At 32.5% G+C, this 23,503-nt stretch overlaps 1 protein-coding gene and 1 long non-coding RNA gene across 4 annotated transcripts; one reads left to right on the top strand and one right to left on the bottom strand.

The window, feature by feature from the left end:
* Positions 1-239: 239 nt before the first annotated feature.
* Positions 240-10,595, bottom strand: LOC143076915 (3 beta-hydroxysteroid dehydrogenase type 7-like). Of its 3 annotated transcripts, XM_076252810.1 has the most exons (5): positions 10,461-10,595; positions 6,758-6,897; positions 4,543-4,707; positions 3,836-4,051; positions 240-1,830 (listed from the first exon to the last, which is right to left on the bottom strand). In XM_076252810.1, the coding sequence occupies exons 2-5, from the start codon at positions 6,885-6,887 to the stop codon at positions 1,286-1,288; spliced, it is 1,056 nt and encodes a 351-aa protein (XP_076108925.1). In that variant the 5' UTR covers positions 6,888-6,897; positions 10,461-10,595; the 3' UTR covers positions 240-1,285. The 3 variants fall into 3 exon arrangements, with proteins under 3 accessions (XP_076108925.1, XP_076108927.1, XP_076108926.1); XM_076252812.1 differs by lacking the exon at positions 4,543-4,707; XM_076252811.1 differs by lacking the exon at positions 6,758-6,897 and having other exon boundaries at positions 10,461-10,560.
* A 3,233-nt stretch (positions 10,596-13,828) lies between these two features.
* LOC143074914 (uncharacterized) lies at positions 13,829-17,721 on the top strand. Its single transcript, XR_012978161.1, has 5 exons — positions 13,829-14,017; positions 15,787-15,921; positions 16,511-16,641; positions 17,129-17,225; positions 17,609-17,721. It is a non-coding gene; the product is annotated as an uncharacterized LOC143074914 (long non-coding RNA).
* The last annotated feature ends 5,782 nt before the right edge of the window (positions 17,722-23,503 follow it).

The raw sequence follows: 23,503 nt of genomic DNA, 5'->3' as shown, positions 1-23,503 counted from the left end.
ACAAGAATATTGAAAAAAAACTTAATAAGAGATCTATGACTACTGTTTTTCATCACAAGGTCAAGTTTAATTAAGATACTTTAAAATAAAGAAATTGCAGAACATTTAATTAAATATATCCGTGAAAAGATGATTAACATACAGAATCAGTGAAATTACAAAAAATAATGTTTGGTGGTTTAAAGTTTTAGTGTCTTGTATGCTTTATTCTATTGCTTTAGTAGAGAGAAAAAACGATGTGTAGTATTAATATTTTTAATAAATCAGGCGATTTTAATTGTCCAGTAGCTTGTTGTTGGTCAACAGGTTTTTCCCCTTCGATCCGAACTATTCTGTTAATATTACAGTCACAATTATAAAACCAACTAAGTGAAACTTACTAGTATCCATATAAAAAATCAAAAATAGTTTACTCATTAACAAACATGCACATTTAACAAATTCATTAAATACTCAAGAATTCACATACTTTTTACATGTCAATCATACACATGTTTTATGAGTTTGACTGTCCCTTTGGTATCTTTCGTACCTCTTTTGCTTTGCAACTTTTTATTTTGTCATGTTGTTATAACTGTTGCTGTTATCTTTTATGTATTTTCCTTGTTTTCATAATCATATTAAAGAACACAAATAAAGTGCAGAAAGTGGAATAAAACATTCATTCCCTTTCTTTTGGTAAATATGAAGATTTGTTCATCCTTGAAAAGTCATTATTCCCTCTGGCGATTCCCTCAGCAAATATGACTTTTCTTTGGTGAACATTTGTTTTCATATTTCTCAAGGGAAATGATTGTATAATGTTAGCTTCTTCTCATTGCTCTTGGGAACCCCCTGTGTGAAGTATGTCTCATAGGAATAATGGAACGAATAGGTAAAAAGAGGGGTAAACTGCTACTTAAAGTCTTTATTGGGTAAGGAATGATGACAGTGTTTAGGAAAAGATGACAAGTTCTGTTATATATCAGTAATGGTTTTAAACGAGTGAGCTTAACTATTCTTTACATTAGAAATCATATAAAATATAAGGTTTTAAAAAGATCAACTATAACATACACAAATGAAGTTTGTAATATTAAATTTGTCTGGCGTCTGTTTACAAGCAAGCTCTAAAAAATTAAAATTGCATAAGATTTAAGTTTTAAATTACACTTTAACACTGGTTACAAGATAACAACAACGCATGTCTTTACATTTAAATCTAGTAAGTCCTTCCTCAATAGTTTATTGTCGGCAAACTTTCAAGTGTTCTATACTTTTCTTCAGTCAATTTTTGTGTCGGTCACTACTTTACCCTAGGCAAACTGTCTATAGTTCTGCGGATGGATTCTTTGAAGTCGTATAAAGGTTTGTAACCAAACATCATTTTTGCCTTCTCATATGTTACATAAAAAGTTGTATTGACAAAATTAATTACATTAGGGGATAATTGAAAATTTATCTTTTTAAACGGACTTATTATAAGTAAGCAAACATATATGAAATGGAGTACAGCACACACAAACCGATGTGACACAAACCATGACGAAATACCAATAGTTTCGCCTATGTACGGTTTTCGATGTTCTATATGTGTCTGTTGTGGTGAATCATCAACTGCAAAATAGTACTGTCCGCCAAGCTTTTCATTGTTTTGCAATGACTGATACGCTTTGACAAACATAATAGCAACATTTCCAACATAACTATATTGTAGTTTTGCCTCCATGGCTCCCATTACACGATAGTATATTCCATTCCGCACTGATCTGTTACGAGATATTGTATTGGTTGGATCAAGTTCGCCGTACATCCCGGGAGGTAAAATACCAATAGTTCGTAGAACTTTACCTAAAAGACAAGAAAGTAAACAGCGTAAAAAATCATACCAATACAAACAAACAATCAAATATTTTATTTGCCAATCATGGCGCCCAAAATGAGCGGAATAATTACAGTATAAATTTTCAAACATAATGTATAGTAAATTACAAATAGTTACATTGTAGGGATTGATTGTCTGAATTTTGTGACACAGCACAGAACGAGGGAAGTTGTGAGGTGTTAAAAAATGAAATATCATACGAAGGCTTGCTGGGGAAAAGGGGGTTCCATAGATAGGACTATATGGTAGTTTGGTAGATATAGAAAATTAAAAATCAACATCGTCCCCTGAACTTAATTTATGATGCTGCTGCATACTTTGAGGTTAGATAGGCATGGTCCAGCACCATCCATGCATACATTTAGTTGACATACCATCCAAAGACTCTTGTAGACGGTGAAAAAATAAGTGTTCCGAATACAAATCAAAATAAAAAATTGAAACAAATCTTAATGTCGTTACAAAACTGGTTGAAGACGGGTTCATAAAAGAGAAAAAGATGAAAAGGATAACTCATGAGTATAAACACCCCCTATAAGTATGCTGGCTTATTACTTTCCTTGGTTTATTTTTTAATCGATAACACTATAGTTTACACTATCAACTCACTGAACAACAAATTCTAATCGATAAAATAATTCATTGACCAAAAATATAATAACTATTTATAATTAATTTTAAAAAGTCATGAAGCGCCTTTACTATGGAAGTTTTTAATGTATAATAAGGCTTAATTTTTATTTATCTTTAATAAAAGTATAAAATATATTTTTGGTATTGTTTGAAAATATTTTTTTCGTATTTCTATTTTGATTATAATCAGAGTTGTCTGGTTGTATGTCATTAGTGAAATGCAACGCCAGTTTCCTGATGAGGTAAAAAATCAAATGTTAGGATATTACCTCATTCCAAAAATTGTAGGCAAAAAAAACACCGGGATTAATTGAACTCCTTTTCCATGCATTTCCGGACGTTACTAACATGGAAGATTTAACATGTGAACTTGAAAGGTGGGTAAGAAAGACAGTAGCAATGCAGGAACCCTCCAGACAGCAGTCTGCCAGTCACATCAGTCTGTTGTGAGAGATCGTTTTCAAGTTTAAGGCGTTTGAAAACCTGGGAACGGGCTACAATGGGTGGTGACAGGCTTTGTGGGCTTGCCATGTTCCATGTGCATAGGCATGATACAGTTGAAAAGAGCGTGTGTTGAAGCTTTTCGATAGTACAGGTCACAAGAGATTCGGAAGGTTTTGGTAGACCAACAGAGATTCACTGTTATATTGAAACTTGTGTTGTTACTTACTAGGCTAGCTAATAAAAAAAAAAACGCATTTCTGTTGCATTTTTTTTTTTTTTGGTTTTTTATCATAAATACATTGACCTCTACCATTGTAATGCTGAAATATTCTTCTCCCGTTTAAGGCACCCGAAACCTCCTAGAACAAAAACTTGCTTCGCTTCGCTCGGCTCAAATCTGTGTCGCCTCGATCCGCTGGGTGATTTGCCTCAGTTGATTTGGACATGTGCTACGGCTTAATTCAGCTTAATCATACATGTATACCGTATAAATAGATTCTAATAAACACCTGCCCTGTGTGTGAATAGGTAGTGACATTTACATTCGACTGGAAATAACTATGTTTTCATAGAATAAGAATGTGTTTAATGCGATGTGATGGAAGCTTTTGTGACCATGTATGCATACCCTAGTCGACCTATTGGGATTTTTTTTGTGATATGTATAGTTAAGTGGTATCTTTAATATTTAATATGCAAATGTTAATTTTTTATAACAAAAATTATGGCTTTTGATTTTCTAATTTTCTAAGGCGCATGGTATCCTTTTGATTTTCGATTAATCTTCTGATACGGATAGTTGTCCCCCGTTTACAAGGTTAATTTTTTTGACATAATTCATTTCTATGACACATTGTATAATTTGATTCTTTGTACTAACCATATACTACTCACCATTTCTCAAGCTTGATCCATTTTCATTTATAACGATTTCTAGAGCTTTCCCTTTTGTTTCTCCGTAATGTCCATGTGAACATTTCTTTGGAAAAGTCACAGATGTTTCTGTTCCGTTCCGAACAGCGTCGTACCCATAAAATGATCCCAAAGTACCGCAGTATATCAAGTATTGTACGTCGTGTTCTTTGCACGCTTTAATTATATTTTGTGTACCTGCAGAACACACAAAGTAATGTATGTAAGACAATTAATCACCTGATTATTGCTAGACTTTGGAAATACAATTGATTATACTGTAGGATTAAACTAAGAAATACTTGTTTTTTTTTAAATGGATCAGTTTAGAAACTGAATAATGGGAGTTAGAGATCAACATATACATATTGTTAACAGAACAACTATTTAAGAGCTTTAAATTTTGTATGCATAGTAAATTATGTCTTGTTTATTGTAGACGATATAGTGAATGGCTTCTAGTTGTTTTGTTATATTGCTGTTTAAGACGTTTATATAATAGCCTAGTAGACGAATTTAGGTCTATTGTTTTTTATAACATGTATAAGCTGAGTTCACTAGTAATACAAAAACTTATTCATTTTTAAAAAATCTCGAATCCGGGTCTTGAAGATACATTTTCTATCCAGACACCTGTGAACGTGTCATCTATTTATTCCATACACATTAGAAACTTATTAAATGCATACCTTTTACATTAACATCATACATAGATTCCACGTTAGGGAGTAGGGAAACATCTATTTTTGACGCTAGATGGAAGACAGCATCGACCCCTTTACAAGCTCGTGTGACTAATTCTACATCCTGTATGTCTCCAATGATTGACGTTATAGTCTTATCACAGTTATATTCTGAAACAAACAAAAAACAGACAATATAAAGAAGAAGACGTGGTATGATTGCAAAAAGACAACTCTCCACAGGAGACCAATTGATACAGAAATTTTAAACTGTAGGTCACTTTACGGCGTTTAATAATGAGAAACGGTTACAGTGCATAGTCAGCCATCACGGGTTGGTTGACCGTACATTATGGAATAACCGTTTCACAGAAGATATCCGCGAATATGTTGCTTACGTCGTAACTAAAATCCCCTTCCCTTTTCATCAATGTGACCTAATGAATTAGACTATTTACCGGGTTTGTAAACTGAGCAACACGAAGGGTGCCACATAAGGAGCAGGATCTACTTACCTTTCCGGATCACCTGAGATCACCCCTAGTGGATGGGGTTCGTGTTGCTTAGTCTTTAGTTTGTGTCATGTGTACTCTTATTTGTCTGTTTATCTTTCTCATGTTTAGCCATAGCGTTGTCAGCTTATTTTAGATCTATGAGTTTGACTGTCCCTCTTCAATAAAAGGTCAGAAATGACAAATGTAAAACTATTCAAACGTCGAGAAAACTAACGGCCTAACCCAAGTACAAAATAATGAATGAAAATCAAATATGAAACAAAACAACAAACACCAACACCTAAATACAGATATCTTGACTAGGGACAGACACATACAGAATATGGGTTAGATTTGTTTGAAGGCACCAACTGTTCACCTAAGTTAAGACAGTGGTGCAACAGTGTATCATAAGAACTCTAAAAGTCATCAAAATGTCTCAACTCATCAGATGAACACAAACAGACCTACATCTAACAAAACCAAAGTGAAGATGGCCGGGTACTTGTAAATCCCAACAACAAAAAGACGCTAAGTATACGGATCTGAGAATACTAGCAGTTACTGACAGCTAGTTCAACGCCAATAACAATAACAAACAAAAAATAAAATTTGTAATTACATTTACTGTAAGAAAACAACCGCCGGAGTAACGCAAGGTAATGGTTTTACTTTTGTCGATATGTTCGCGCCGGTACCGCAGCATCATCGGGACAATAAAACAGCTTGTTTATGCTTTTTAAATCATTTATGATCAATTTAAGTGATGAGTTGGCTTTTTCGGTGGAGCTTTACGTGACGCTCGTAAAAGCAAGTACGACGTGCGCTTTCATGATGTTTGGAAATAAAGTCGAGCATGCCCTTATATATCAGTTAAGGTTAATGTTATTGACTCTGGTTTGTCCGGTTGGTTATCACAAAACGACTTCCAGATTCTCATCCCTTGCCTAAATGTTTCTGACAATATTAGCATAGTACGCTCCGTTTACGGAAAAGAACCATGGAGACATTTCTTTGTAGGGTGCGTTGGTGACTTGTTGCAAATCTAACTTGATGTCCCTTTCAAATATTTTCCGTGGTATTCCAAATTTCCCGTCCTTCACTATAGTCAAACCCTAGAAAACGACCTGCGTTTTGTATTTACTGTCATTTTACTAGTCCTGAACATGAAAAAACATATGCCGCTAAACGTAAAAATAACAGCAATGAAAATTATTATATTCCAGTGTTTCTTATAATAGACGATGATATTAAAGTTCGAAAAGTGTTTCTACGTTTGAATTTATTTTATGGACCACCCCAACCCATCATCCCCCACCCCCTTTTTTGATGGTGTTTTAACGCCACTTTTTGGCTATTTCGTGGTGGCCAGTTTTTATTGGTGGAGGAAGTCGGAGTGCACATAGAAAACCACCGACCTTCGATAGGAAAACTGACAATCCTAGTCAATTAGGATTGGAGTCGAGTGCACTCGCATCAGCGGGGTTCGATTTCACAACCCCAGGGTTGACTGGCTAGTAAATTAAGGAGTCGAAATTTAAAAAGTGAACTATTAAACATCATTGTAGTAAGTAAATCATTAAGGTATGTCGCTGGCCGACTTCGGTTATCATTCGTACCTTTCTAAAATGTCATGACGTTTTTAAAGATCGCATAGAATCTCATGAAGGCCAGCGATAATGTTTTTTCTTCTGACCAATGTTGATGCCATTTTATTAATAGTTTACCTAATTTTCTTTCAAAAGGAACGAAATCTAGAATCCGTATTTCCTTTATGTTCTCTCCATACAGTTGTAAATGTTTGACTACATGTTGACCTAGAAAACCACATCCTCCTGTTACTAATACCGTGTGCATTTTCAAAAATCTGTAAAACCAAATTAAAAATAAAATACAAAAAGGAAAAAGTTCTTTAAAGTCATATGAAACGAGTGAGTGGTGAAAGAAAATGTTTATCCAATTCTTTTACCAATGCATGTATGTATCATAAACTTAGTCCTCTGTGCACGATTTTCTCATTTTTGACAAATATAACGTATAATCGTCATTTTTTTTTTCTCTGTCTGTTATGATTAAAGAAATATGGCTGCTCATTAAATGCCGTGTTTTGAAGCCGAAGTTTACCGATTGTCAGCTTATAGTAATAATTAGATTAGATGTATGTATACGTTATTCTGATTGGCTAACTGCACATCACGTGTTATTTCTTAAGCAATTGCATTACTCAATAAAACTTTTCATTCATGATAACACAAGGTCTCACAATAAAGTGCACATGTGAATTAAATAAAAAAAAATGATAAAATTCGTGTTTTCATGATTCTAGCTAAAAAAAAATGTAATTATAAGTATTGAATGCTTCCCCGCTTCATACAAAATGTACTTTGGTCAAGGCTTTTACACCCCAATGAAGTTACAAAAAGAAGCATTCAATTCTTAAGGTTTATGTACCCTTCTGTAGCCATTTTTGTACGAATTTTTCAAACCTCAATTGTATCAAAACTAAAGATATAATAAATAATAGAGATACATTTGTAGGCCATTTAGTACATGTTCCAAGGGGAAACTTGATGCAAAGCATTATTGTTTACTATTTCATTGCATTTGATAGAAAAAAAGGACTTTGTGGCAAATAAATCAAGATTTTTATAGAAAATCCACAGCCTTTAATACAGAGATTTTTGTTATAAAATTTGAAACATAAATTACTCACTTGATTTTCTATGATGTGCTAGTGTTTATTTTTTACAAAAAGTTCTAAGTAACCTGTAAATTCCAAAACACCTTGTGCTGAGTCACTAAAGTCGAGCGTACCCTAAAAGGTGTACTTGATTTTGGCCATATTTATATAAACTTGTTTTAAGGAAATCAATGCTAGCACTGCATGCAATAATCCTATATCTATCAGTCATCAAATTGCCAAATATGAGAGTACAAGGATAAAGGCTGTGGATTTTCTATAAAAATCTTGATTTATTTGCCACAAAGTCCTCTTTTTCTATTAAATGCAATGGAACAGTAAAAAATAATGCTTTGCATCAAGTTTCCCCTTGGAATATGTACAAAATGGCCTATCTCTATTATTCATAATATCTGTAGTTTTGATACAATTGAAGTTTGAAAAGTTCGTACAAAAATGGCTACAGAAGGGTACATAAACCTTAAAACAAATAAAAAAAAAAGCATGAATATTGAGCACGTGTTTAACATGTACAATCACAGAATTGTTAATTTTAATGACAGATCCATGCGTATTGCGACCACCGGATTTTTACGACTGAGGGTTACGCTCAGGTACGGAATATGTCGGCAAATTGTTTCCTTGAAGGAAGCAATTGAAAATAAAATGTTCTTCTAAATGTGGACAACTTAAAAAAATTTCCTCAGAAAAAAAATATGTACATAAGTTGTATAATGAAAACTATCCATTTAGTTATAAAAAAACATATGCATATTTTTTTTAATTTGAGGTTTCTTATGACTTTAAATAAGAAATGTATGACTTGTGTAAATCAATATACGCTACAGAAATATTGAAAACACAAACTATACATTGAAATATGGTCTACGATCAGGCTGACCCGGTTTACAGAAGTAATCTATTGATAAATATTTGATGCATGAAATATTTGTCACTGAACATAGGAAACAACCAATGGAGTTTAGCTTCGGAGATGACATATACATATACCCACACACGATCCTAAAAAACAGTAACGTTATATCCGGTGTCTCGTGTAGAGGTTATGTTACAATGTGAATTTCCGACTAGATAAAACTCAGTGCAATAACCCCTTGAGGGGCTAAATATCACCTCTCACCAAACTCAACCATTAGTTCCAATGACACTCCAAACCTCCCGCCCCTAATACCGCTCATATAATTTTGTATAATCTCCTTTTAGATTAACTGAGAATTTGTTCTCGTCCTCACTATGCATGTGATATTTATAACTAATCTTTACACACACAGCATTCGGTCGTGTGATCAAAGATGCAAAGTGTTTAATTATAATAATTTTAAAATGTACCAGAACCCGTTAGAAACATAAATATGACAGCAACAGTAAGTCGGTGTACCAGCTGAACCTATCAAACGAATAAAGTATATATTACATGATAACTGCTTCTCATTGACGAAGTAGCAAACCTAGTGTTGCGTCATTCTTGTCTCAGTACATTACATTAGTTAGTCGATGCACATGCCATTATGTAGCCGCAGCATCTGACTTAGTCACAGGCCATGACTTTACTTAGTCCCAGGCCATGACTACTTTGTCGCAGGACATGACTTTACTTAGTCGCAGGCCATGACTTTACTTAGTCGCAGTCCATGACTTTACTTAGTCGCAGGCCATGACTTTACTTGCTTCAATTTAAAAGGTATTACTAAAGTCAGGTGTTTAACGTTTGTATTCGTAATGATTATTTCATTTTTGCATTTGAAAAAAACCTAAGGTTTATAGTTGTGTATATTCAGCTATTTTTTTGCATTGATTTTGATTTTGTTAATTGATTAATTCTCTAAATACCGCGGTTGTATTTTTTTTTATTTTTAAAAATATTTTTCAAACCTTTATTGAAATTGATTTTAAATTTCCACAGATTTTAATTTGTGAACATAATAAAACAAAATATAGTGAAACAAAACATATAGGTTAATTGACTCATGCAAGTGTAACATTTAAAACTAAAATATTATTCTCCATTTATAAAATTACTCTACAGACATATAGTCTCGTTTCGCCTCGAGTATGGGTCGTTGGTTCGAAACACGTCCGGGTCAAAATAAAGTCTGATCTGTAGGGTTGTGTAACACGAGTCTGACTGAATGGCCCCTTGTTATCCAAACAGTTTAAAGGAATTTTATATTCAAGTGCCAAATAATAAACGAAGTTACATTTTCCCTGGTCACAGGAATTTTATTTCAAAGTCCTAAATAATACCCGAAACCACTTTTCTCTATGTCGCAGAAGGTGTCCGGATGCTTGGGTGCCATGTTTTCCTGTGTATTGATTTCTACTGATATAACACGATCAGACCAACCCCCTTATGTTGCTCTAGTAGAAACCAGGGTTTATATATAACACGTATTATTTTCTAGCCCCGAATATGCTTAATTTGCCACTGGTCAGCCATCTATTCATCCATCTCAGTACTACAGACATATTTATTGTATATACTAAAAGACGTCTCCATTTACTCTTTGAGGGGTCGTAGATTGCGCTTTGTAAGGCTCGATCTTTAGTTTTTAGTGAAAGAAGAAATTCCTGCGATAGTCTTTGCATAGCCTGCCTCTCTGTTCTATTAAAATTTATCCTCGGCCTTAATATACATTTTCTACAGGGAGTAAACTTTTTATAACTCCATTATTAAATTTTACTTCTGTGTCTTAATTTATTTGGCATAGTAACATTTATGATACACTTACCTTCAACCATGAATACATGTACCTGTTCAAGGGTTGGCTGCATACACACAGTATTTACATACAGAAATACACACGGTATTTACAAACATAGATACACACGGTATTTACAAACATAGATACACAACGTGTAATAAAGAATTGTTGTTACATGTATTATATCAATAGACATGAAATGTTATTATACAATGGTTATGTGTATTTGTCCTTTTAAATCCGTCTGTTTAGTTGATTGTGTTATCACAATTTTGTGATATTTAAATGTACAGTAGGTATAGCGTTCGAAAAGGAGCGTAATTTCAAGTGATTTGATACGGGTTTTTTTCAGTCACATTTTATTTAATGTAAAATGTAAACAAACCGCATCTATTTTGCATAAAACGTAAAATCAATATATAAGGTAGTTTAGTATAAATTGTGATATAAATGTACCATAATTGATAATCAATATATTGTATAATTAAATTATATAGGTAAAATAAACCCATTTAAAGCATTAATTCAGTTTATTTGTCCGTTGTGATCTAAAAAGAAACAACCAGTAAAGGTTTTTCGATTTCTTAAATGCATACATGAAATATTTGCAACTATAAAAATGCACAAACTTTGCATTATAAAATAATTGCACACTGGTTCCTATTTATGACGCTGTAGGTAAGTACAAATTACAAAGCAGTCTCGTCCATAAAAACTTCGTGGAAACCCGAAGAACGTTTTAGCTTCTAGATGCAAGGTGCTGAGCAGATCAGTTTCAATGTTAGGTCCGGTTAGGGAACTTAATTCTCACCAAGTCCATCACAAAAAAACGTAAACTAGAAATGCATTAGGATATCAAAGTTGTCTTCCTTTCGGATTTGTTTTTATGTATTATGGTTGTATTTGAAATATGAATGATCAAAACTTATTATAATTAAATGATATTCATAGCGGATTACATTCATGATATAGTTAGGACTAGGTGGCTATCCAATACTTAAAAAAAATGACTAGGGGTCAATGAATAATAAGTTTACTAATCTTCATGTACACAGTCGATCTAACTCTAGAGTCAATAACATACTTCATTTTATATTGATTTTAATAGCTGCAAGAAAACGCTATATTGGTGATTGCATACATGAAATATTTGCCACTAGACGAATGGCAAATTTATACATTTAAATCATTTAATGTGGTCTAGCTGTTGATTAAACATTCAACTGTTTCATGTGAAAGTATGTTTTAAAACGTTATTACTTTTTTTCAAATTTGAATTGATACATTATTCAATGCAATTCACAGGATCTATTTTTTTCTAATAAATATTAAAACCTCTATAAAACTAATACTGACAACTTGTTTCAGCGCTGAATGGCCAATCTTCACGACGCAGGAATTAATTTTGCAGTGTCTAGCCAAAATATACTATCAGACTTCATCGCCATGTACCTTGATAGCCCAAAGTCTGACCTCTGCTTTAGATATCTTGGTTCTCGCGTTGAATTATTTCATCATGTTCCATGAGGCTGACATGGTTCCCTTTATACGTGATGTTTACAGTGCTTTCATTAATATAATTAATATAATGTGATTGTGTTCCAAATATGTTACTTGCACTAGAAAGAACCGAGTTGATACAAGAAAGGCCATTTCCCAAAAGTTCCGTTAGCTGAAACAATGACGCCTGTAATCCACTCATCACAAACAATTGACAAACACAAATATTGAGTAACGCCAAGTGTCATCTGCTATACCATCAAACTTTTGAAGACCCCATTTCTGGCGTATGGCAAGCTCTTTACAGTCTTTCGATCGTAGACCTATATTTTTAAGCACCCCATGAACCCTTTTACCAAGAAAAAGTTCCCAAAACTTATCCATACCCAATTAATTATTGCCTTCTTAAAAAGTGGTAATTTCATTCAAAATATTTATTTCGCTTCAAGTAGTATTTTTCATTCCTTAAATGGTATCCCATCTTCAAAACAGAACATATCTACATCTCCATCCTTTCAATCTACCTTTTTTTCCGTCAGCGCATAACATAAACCTATCTATTTGTTAGTTACGTATTAAACGTATTCAATACATTATAAACTTTGCAACAATTGGCGTATAAATATTATGTATATGAGGGTATGTTGGTTTTTTTTCGTTTGTTAAAAACATGTTTTTAATATGTTTGTATGACAATAAAGATTATGCATTTAAAGTTAATCCAGAAGATGTGGTTTTGAGTATATGTGATGAATGTAAATTTATACTTAAAAGTCGCATCGGAAGCACGGAGTTACATCTAATAAAGTGTTCTATTTAATTACTTTCACTGAGACATACGACTGCTGGTGAAATGTTAACCCGAGGGTATCATCAAACAGATTTGAAACATAAAAATAAGGAGGTGTGGGACGATAGTCAATGAGACAACTATCCATACGGCCTTCAACTATGATAAAACCCCTTACCGTAAAGTCGTTAATAACAAGTCCCTATATAAAAAAAATATGAAACAATTCAATTGAAAAAACCAACGGCTTAATTTATAACAACACAATTTGCGAAAAACAAAGCATGACATGCATTAACCAGCTACAGGCTCCTGACTTAGGACAGGCACTTGAAGAATGTTTCAGGTTGAAATATGTTTGTGAGCACTCAACCCAGTTATGGGGTGCTACAACACATTAAAAGTACAAGTCGAAAAATGTTTAACTTTAAAGTTATCAGATGTAAACAAAGCAGAAAACGTTTTTTTTAAAAACATAGAGACCGGACGTGGCAGGGTACTTATGTATCCCTAACAACATCAAACGCGCTTTCGACGTGCGACATTTTTTTTTTTAAAACATAGAGACCGGACGTGGCAGGGTACTTATGTATCCCTAACAACATCAAACTCGCTTTCGACGTGCCACATTCATAATGTTATATTTAATTTTTCAGGCGAGTGTTCACCGAAAAATTATCTTGTAATTTTGTCTGTTGAATAAACATTAAGGTTCACTTACCACAAATTGTACATTAATTTTCATATTAAATTTTCTTCTTGAAATTAGACTATGTTTTTTCTATAATATAAAATATGTGTTACGAATGTTACTGAATACGATGCTTAAATTTTTTTTTTGACGTTTAATGTCTATTCAGTGTTCCTCGAACCTGAAATATTTGAAAACTCGAAACGAAATATAAATAACAAAAGAAATCAAAAAGCCATACATGTGGGATAGAAATTCCTTAATTTAAATAAAATACAAAATTGTGTAACAGCTTATTTGACTAAAAAAGAATATCCGTATTTGTGTATTAACCCATATCAAATAATTTTCTCTCAATTATCGCAAGGGAAATAACCAGTACAGCATTCATAAAAACACGTTACAAAAAGAAATGGATAATCTATATTAGTATGGACGATAACGTTGTTCTCTCTTTATTTATATGTGCTATACTTTTTCTTACGCTGGCTATATATGTTAATCATACAGAAAGATTGGCATTGCAGTTAAAAAATGATGTTAGAAAATCACTGGTTGATGCAGGACATGATTGTCATGGCCAAGTTGAAAGACTATCAGAAGGTAATTTTATTATCAATTGTTGATAATAATAATTGTTGTCATTGTAATTTAAAATAATAGCTTTCTTCAAATAACAGAAATTCGGGTCAATTATTTATTACAATTAATGCATGTGTTTTCTTGCCTCCTTGGGGTATGAAGATTTATTCGCGCCGACAGTTGTGTTACTTTGGTTGTTTTTATAAATCCAAAGTATGCAATAGTTTGGTATTTAATATTCAATACATGTGAAGTAGTTATTATATATTTAATTTGTAGTGTATAATAACTAAAAGGGTACTTTGAAATATTTACAATCAATGTATATACGTGGCGTGACCATACATACAAACAGTAAAATGTTGACAAATAAGGGTCAACTGATAACAGGGAATAGTGAAGTAGGCCTTAGTTAAACTAAGACATAATAGAACCAGTGCAGATTGATTTTAAAATCGAAAATTAAAAAGACATCTGTCACTTTGTATTTGATATAACGTATACCATGTATAAAGAAAAAAATCAATGTTTAACCAATATATACCATTAAATATTATGTCATTCACTCTATTACTAATTTTAGCAAATACTATTATAAGTACAACTATCTCATTTACTGTAAAATATATTAAACAAGAATGTGTCCAAAGTACATCCGCACTATCATTTTCTATGTTCAGTGGGCCGCGACAATGGGATAAATTTAGTCTTAGATGCATTTTTTATTAGTTGTTTGTGGCTTTAAACTAGCTGCCAGTTAACTGCGAGTACTCTCAGATCTGTACCTAGTGTCTTTTTGTTGTTTGGATGTACATGTACCCGGCCACGTCCACTTGCATTTTTGTCGATCTGATGAGTTAAGCCTTTTTTAACTGATGTTTATAGTTCTTTCTCATGTTGTACTGTTATACCACTGTCCCAGGTTAGGGGAGGGTTGGGATCCCGTTAACATGTTCAACCCCGCCACATTATGTATGTATGTGTCTGTCCCAAGTCAGGAGCTTGTAATGCAGTGTTTTTCGCTTTTTTATGTGTTATATATTTGTTTTTCGTTTATTTTTATGTACATAAGTAAGGCCGTTTGTTACCTCGTTTGAATTATTTTACATTGTCATTTCGGTGCCTTTTATAGCTGACTATGCGGTATGGGCTTTGCTTATGGTTGAAGGCCGTACGGTGACCTATAGTTGTTAATTTCTGTGTCATTTTGGTCTCTTGTTGAGAGCTACATGTATCTCATTGGCAATCATACCACATCGTCTTATTATATAAATCTCTAATTTGGCATTAAAATCAGAAAGAACATGTCATAGGGAACATGTTTACTAAGTTTCCAATTGATTTGACTTCAACTTCATCAAAAACTACCTCGACTAAAAACTTTAACCTGAAGCAGGACAGACGGACGAACAGACGAACGAACGAACGGTTGGGGCATAAAACTATGAAATGTGAATACTCATTTACCCTTTCGTGTAAATGCTTGTAGGTAATGGATGTGACTACTATACACGATAACAGTAATTCTTTGATTAGTTCTAGAGAAGACAAATATTGTTGCAGGGGAAAACAAAATAATAGTTTTCCTTAATCAAGAGACGCAAAAGATACCAGTGGGACAGTCAAACTCATAGATCGCAAAAAAAAACTGATAACGCAATAGTAAATAAGAAACAACATAGAGAACTAAAGACTAAGCAACACGAATCCCACCAAAAACTGGGGGTGATCTCAGGTGCTCCGGCAGATTTCTGTGACATGTTTGTTTTTATTTCTCTCGTAATATACAGGAATTGATCAATTGAAAAGAGAATTGGAGAAAAAACAGAGGATCTTAGAGGAGCATTTGAAACAGAAAGTATCTGGGGAAAATTTAAAACTGAAAGCATTAGAGGAACATTTACACAAGATTGTTATTTCACTTCGTAAGTTTATGACACAACATCCTCAGCTTTAAATCTTGTATTGATTATAACCTTTTCTCAAGTTGTCCACAACATTATTTCAATTAATTTAAAAACAATTGGTGTTGCTAAGATTTTTCCTTCTTGTGATTGTTTACGTTAAATAGCCAGAAAATTTAATAAAATAAGAAACTTTTTAAAAGTTAATACAATTTTGCTATGGTAAAGTTTGTTTGTAAATACAATGTAGTAGTTATCCACAAATGTGCATTAGAAATTTAAAGTCAATCTCAGTTATTCTTATTTCTAATTAAAAACTTGAAAATGTAATCATGGACTGTGGTATGTTAACTCGGAATATGAAATTGCCAACTTGTCTTTTTGATATGTCAAACTTGGAACTGAGAAATATAAAGCAAATGTTAATGATATTTTAGAATTGAGAAATTTTAAAAGAGTCAGTCCCTGTTGGTCTTTTGTAGAAATATACAAGTAGAAAAGTCAACGTTTAACACAAAACGTGCTCTTTATTTTATTGTTTTCCTCTTGTTATTGACAGCTGTGTGTTCTCAAATAAAAAGTTATTAGTATTTGTTACTTTGCTTCCAAGGGAAACCTATCGACTGTACCGACATTGATGTAAACCATGGGAGTGGTATCTATACAATATATCCAATAGGCATTGGAAGCTTTAGAGTTTACTGTAACATGGAAACAGACAAAACAAAAAGAGGATGGACAGTATGTTAATTATGCTATGTTTTCGATTTGTTTTCGTGACTTTTGGTAAAATAATTGAATTAATCTTTGAATTTGCCATCACAAAGAAGTCTAAGATTTAAACATCTGACAGTAATCGATGGACATATACATACAAACATATAAAGGAATTATATTAAAAGAGGATTACAAAACATAGCCAGAATTATCTTTTTTACTAACTTGCCAGAGTTAATAATTTATAATCAATTTTAGAAGATATCAAACTGGAATTAAAAACTTGTATATGTTTATTAATTCAATTTCAAATCGCATATATTTTCGTTTAAGACAACAACGTTACATACATAAAAAGCTAGGTTGGTGCGACAATGTTGGAAATGTTCCGATTAGTTAAAATCAAACGACCTCCAATTTTTAAGGTTACATTGAAGTCTACTTATGAATATACTCTGTAAATATTGTAAGTTATATAAGTTAATATTAATGCCATGTAATACCGGTTTAGGTTTTCCAACACAGATATACGGAAGAGGAAGACTTTAATCGCGGATGGATCGACTATGAATATGGATTTGGGAATTTGCTTAAGGAATTCTGGTTAGGTTTGTTTTTTTTTTTCAAACATCTTCACAGGGTATGATTACATAAACTGTACCAATTTCACCAGGTGCGCACCTCGACAATTAATAGATATATTATCTTAATAACACTGGAAACAAAAATGAAAATCCTAATGTTATTTACAAATTGGCAAGCTGAAAAAAAACAAAAAAAAAGTTCAAATCAGAGCTTTGTATGGGGGAGATTTTCCATTTTTTTCTTTTAATGTTTTCCATTTGCAACAGCAATGTCCAATGACACAAAATAGTATAAATCAGATTTGTTTTTATCCGTGTGATTTGAACTAATATAAATGCCTTTTTACCCCCTCTTATTATCATTTTTTAGAAAAAAAAGTTATATTATTACTATGTTAAACTTTCAGGAAACCGGAAACTCAATGCACTTACAGAACAAGGTAGATATGAATTGGCAATATTGATAGAAGATTCGGAGAATAACAAAACGTTTTCAAGATATGACTTTTTCAAAATAGGCGACGAAGCATCAAATTACAAACTGTCTATTGGAGAATATAGCGGGACTGCTGGTATAGTATAGTAAAAAAAACAATTTTGGCAATACTAATTAAGTGATTAAACAAACTAGAATTCAAATTTATGAAAAGCTTCACTTAACACTTAAGTCGATGGAATAGGCGAAATGTACAAGATATAAAAACAGCAAACGAAACATGCTTAAAAGGGAAATGAGTTAACAATTGAAACTTGTTTTAAGAAGTACGGTTTGCCGTCTCGATGATTATGGTAAGAATTTCCGTCTGTTTATCCGTCCGACACATCTACGATATTTATGTCATTTTCACTAGACTTTTACCAGTTGTGGGCATTTCTTCTTTTAATCAACTAAATAGAGCCTCGTAATTAATGTTATTGTTAAGGTAGATGGGGTGTCTAAATTATAATTCATAGAATATTTTAATAATATGCCAAAATGTAATTTATATTATGCTTTTTTAAAAAAAAAAAAAAAAAAGAATGGGTCATGGGGCTACATTTTACTACACGGTGTTCAAAATTGACGGATTTTGTATAGATTATGCATGGAAAATCCAATTTTCTGCAATAAAGCGTAAACCACACCATAGAATTTTGTGATAACATATGAGAAGATAGCTTTAATAGTATGCTTTCAGTTAAGAAAACGAAAAAATGGGGTCACCGGACCCGTTTTCCTGCTACATTATAAACAAGAATGTGTCCCCAGTACACGAATGCTCCACTCGCACTATCATTTTCTATGTTCAGTGGACCGTGAAATTGGGGTAAACCCTCTAATTTGGCATTAAAATTAAAAAGATCATATCATAGGGAACATGTATACTAAGTTTGAAGTCGATTGGACTTCAACTTCATCAAAAACTACCTTGACCAACAACTTTAACTTGAAGCGGGACAGATGGACGGACGGACGAACGAACGGACGAACGGACGCACAGACCAGAAAACATAATGCCCCTCTACTATCGTAGGTGGGGCATAAAAAGGTAAATTCCTAACACATTCTATTGTAAAAGTACCTTAATCTGAATTATCTGCCCTTGCATTTGAGTTGCCTCCCCTTATGTGGCAAAGTTGGAAAAAATTTAATCAAACAAGTTTTCTGGTTTTTTTTTGTAAAATACAACCATACATATGATAAAACATGTCATTTTCTATATTGAAATGAATTACCTACTACTCTCGAAATTTGCATATTCTTTTAAAGATCTAGACCTTGTTTTCTGGTATTTCCAAATCCAAGATGGAGGAAGACACCCTATCTAAAGGCAATTAAATTATAAACTTGTTATTTTAAATGAGAATTCCAAAACACATCTACTTGCACTTATTTAACAGCGTCATTTTAGTACCAAATAATGTATAGCGAAACAAGTTAAATTTATTACTAATTCTATATTTTTCCATTTGAAGTTACATTATAAGTTTATTTCTGTATTCAACGTCAAACAGCATCTGTTTAGGCTTTTTTTTTAAACAAAATCCGAAACGGCTCCTGACTTGGGACAGGCACATACATACATAATATGTGTGTGTGTGTGGGGGGGGGGGGGGGGTAAACATGTTAGCGGGATCCCCAAAAAAAATAACGAAAAACAAATACTAAGTATGTAACACATAAACAAACGACAACCACTGAATTAGAGCTTGCATTTGGCTCTCAAACAGGAGTTAATCAAAGTTGTGTATCGTTTCTTTTGTTGACTAGTATATTACTAGTAAGTAATTGTTGTTTTTATTATCAATAATTGATTTAGTTTTGGTAGTTTTAGATATGTTTTTCTCATGAAATATTGATATATATAATACGACAGATTTAGTTGATTATGTTCTAATTCACTTGTCAAACGAACTATGTATCTATGTGCACATCGGTACTTAATTTCTAAAACCTTCTGCAAACCAAAACTGTATACTATATAATTTTGGTATGAAATAAAGAAACACATTCTGATTTTGTCCAGTACGGTGACCATATCCATTTTATTAAACATTTATTTGTACAAACTTAATCATCGTTTATACTCATTGTCCACCAAAACATTGAATTCACTTAATGCAAATACGTAACGTCCACTAAATAAAAAAAAAATCATGGTTCACTGGCCTTACAGAATATCTAAAAATAAACAAATATCATAATAAGTACACATCCAATTAATCTCTGAACTACATATGGATTCCTACACTGCAACAAAAGTATTACGATATTTCTCCACTCGAGACAGTTAAATTTTATTATTTAAAGCGCGAGGCTTCATTCATGAATGTCATTGTTGTAAACATATAACACATTTAAGTAAAATTATCATCCAAACCTATCTAAATATGTTATTTTAAATAGTTTAAGCATGTCACTTTTTCAGTTTGCTCCGTTATTTTACGACAATTTAATAGTGCGTTTATTTATGGGCACGGTAAATGATGCCTTCAACTAGAGCGCTTCGATCCAAACAAATTGCTGTATTTGTCCTATTAGAATCGAAATAATTGTCATCGTTATCATGCATCGCAAATACCTCATTATTAAAAACCACATGCAACTAGAACTGTCAAGTACAAACTCTTGTTGCAGGATCTCAATATTAACGACTTTCTGTCTAAATCTTTTGATTACAGATATGCTAGTTCCCATTCATAAATAATCCGACTGGTAATGTTATTGCTGGTGACATAAACTCTCAGCAAAATGCTCTGAATATCGTGAGCCTGAATCCATAATTCGGAAACACAACTTCAAAATAGGTCAAGTTCAGGATTATGCCAGGCTATGGGTTAAACGCGAGAAGGAAGCCGTATATACTCTATCAAAATGGGTTACGCCTGTCGGGTGGTTGGTACAAATCAGAATTAAGAAAACGTACGAGTCTATGAATACCAATGCCACATCTTTCTTTACAGACCCAAATGTTGCAAAACACTTGTCCGCAGATGAAGCCCCAAACAACATCGTATTTGTGTGTTAATCACATGAGATAAACTGCTTTCATCGTTCAATATCATTTAAGTAGATTCATGGTATACCGCCATCTTGGATTGTACAATCACAGTACAATCTCAGTTTAGTAATTTGCCCAAATGTGCAAAATTGGAGACAGATTTTGATTTTTTTTTAGTTAGACTGTTTATGTATATAAAATAAACTTGATGATTTATTATATTATTCAAAAAAATCATACAAATATCATTTTTGTTTGTTTTTAGAATCATTTTTTTCAAATGAGCCATTTGAGGGAACGTTACTCTTTTATTAAAAAAAAATTACTTGACTAATAGGGTAAATTCTTATTTTTACTTGTAGCAAGAAAACAAGTTTTGTGACACCATTTTTTCTTTTTATTTTCTTTGAACATATAAAAAAAAACTATCATCTCACAATTTATTTCAAAATTCTAACTCATAGATATTTTTTTATGCAGAAGAATGTGTTTTTTCATGAACAATCTTTTGGCCAATTTTCAACGACTCATAGCAAAAAAAAGCACGGTTACTCATACTTTTTATTATATTTTTGATAAAAGCATAGTAATCTTCATTTTGGCAAATTATAAGAAAATTCTGTCTCAAGTCTATATTTCTGATCTACCTTAAATCATTTGACTATTCAAGTAATTCCTATTCAAAACAACAACAAAAATAAAATTGGAGTAACTTGTCCTGCTTTTCTTCATATAATCGAATGGCAAACGTAGATGTAAATATCTATAGGTTGTATGTCTGTAAATGTCGACCATGTTTACCATAGGAACTCCTTATACGGCTAACTGTACCACTTTTACTATGAAGTTTTAAACATTGTATCCTAGAATGGAAAGTTCGTATGCACTGCTAATTTTTTTAAAGATAAAATATTGGGCTATGCGTCATTTCTTCAACCTGTATATGCCCCGAACTCCTAAGAGTTAAACGTACACTGAAATTTTGTACTACCCTAACCTTGACATGCTTGACTTGTCCACAGATTTTAATGTTGATGATATGCAAATGTTTATTTACTTGTAAAAGGAAATGAGTTCTACCTTTCATTTTTGCAATGTGAGCAATGCGAAGAAGACAAACAGACAAACAACAGTAAACGAAACAGAACATAGAAACTAAAGACTGGGTAGATATATAATATTCATAAATATTTAATTTTATTTCCGTACTGGTTACGTATTTGGGAATTTTACAAGTAAATAATCAGTTCAATAAAGCTTTTGAATACATATGAGCCAGTCCATGCGAAAAGGTATATAAAGTCCTTTTGGTAAACTTTACAGGACACGTTATCAAAGTTTGTTATAGTATTTTTGAAAAACGATTTTATCCGGAAAAAACATTACATTAATGTAAACATTCATAAGATTAGCAATTTTATCCGGACTTTGTCAATTGAAACAGCAAAAGACGTAGAAATATCTGATTTTTTTTATTTGAGCAAATGTAATATCATTTGTTCCCCCGGATTAATGCTATACCGACCAGAAACTTAAAAATTTACGACACTTCAGAGACAAAAGTCAATAATTTCCGTCAGTTCTACAGGTTTGAAGAAAGTAAGACAACATAAAAACATAAGGGAAAATACAAAAACTATGACATCTTGTGTTATAGAAATTGAAATATAACTTAAGTTAAGTTAAATTAAGTTATTTAATATTATATAAATCAACCTTAGTTGCACGGGATTCGAACCGTTGCCCGGTTTAATTGCATTGATATTAGCATCGTACGCGAGAGCCTTATCCCTACTGCTACCGGGGTTAACATTAACAATTGGCAAATCAAGCAATTAACATTATCAATTGTTACTTTGAAAATGATTGAAATATATGAAAAAAAAATCGTAAAAATTTTGTTCAAACTAAAGAGGGGGGTCTCAACATTTGCAGGTGCGGGTAGCTCACAGCTTGATGATATGACGAAAACTAAATGTGTTTATAAATCACAAGTCTACTACCAATAATTATGCACACTTTATAATTTCGTAAATTTTTCTTTTTTGTACCTTTTCGCATGGAATGGCTCATATATTTTTTTAATATAAATTAGCTTGTGTGAAAAATAGTTTAAAATTTAATACATTGATAAGATAAGATTTTTGTCAAATAAAACTTGGGACGGTTTCGCGAAGCTATCCTAAGACCTGTCATAAGATACTAGAATATCTTATTACATGTCTTATGATACTCTAGACTATCCTAGACCTCGCAACAAAACTATCGTAGGTTGATCTTAGCAAAGATATCCTGAACCTGTCGCATGTTCTGTTAATTTAACAAAATAAGTAACCTGGATTTATGGAAAATTCATGTAAATGTAGTATGTGTTTCCCATATATCATCTATATTACAAAACGCATTGATTAATATTTCAAATTTTCAAAAATGAAAATTTGTTCATCTACAGGAGACACCAAGGGACAAGTGATATACTGTTGATTGAAAATTGTAAATTGTAAAAAATGTAAACAAAAAACAACAATCCTCCCCGTGTTAGACCAGATTACCAAAATATAAAGAGACACTGGATCTGGTCAATTAACAAATATATTTTAAAAGGTCGAAAACATGATTTCAAGCAAATTGTGTATTCAAAGGCATTTTCGTAGACAAAAAAAAAGGACTACTGGATTAGACAATTGGGAACTGCGACACCATATGGTTGCAATGACAACATTGGTGGTATACGTATTCTAACTAGTCATTCGTGTAGCTCGGTGAATGTGATGAATATTTTCTACTCTACTCGACGTAGAAGCAGTCAACGTCATTATA

The sequence above is a fragment of the Mytilus galloprovincialis genome, chromosome 5 (genome assembly GCF_965363235.1).
Source record: "Mytilus galloprovincialis chromosome 5, xbMytGall1.hap1.1, whole genome shotgun sequence".
Lineage (NCBI taxonomy): Eukaryota > Metazoa > Mollusca > Bivalvia > Mytilida > Mytilidae > Mytilus > Mytilus galloprovincialis.
This window is presented reverse-complemented; position numbering and strand designations above follow the sequence as displayed.

Bases quoted from the DNA above. Each gene is read 5' to 3' on its own strand.
- LOC143076915 (XM_076252810.1), bottom strand. From the start codon at position 6,887: ATGCACACGGTATTAGTAACAGGAGGATGTGGTTTTCTAGGTCAACAT. The intron at 4,052-4,542 runs GTATGCATTTAA...TGTGTTCTGCAG, and splicing joins GTATGATGTTAATGTAAAAG to GTACACAAAATATAATTAAA. The intron at 1,831-3,835 runs GTGAGTAGTATA...CTTGTCTTTTAG, and splicing joins TGGATCAAGCTTGAGAAATG to GTAAAGTTCTACGAACTATT.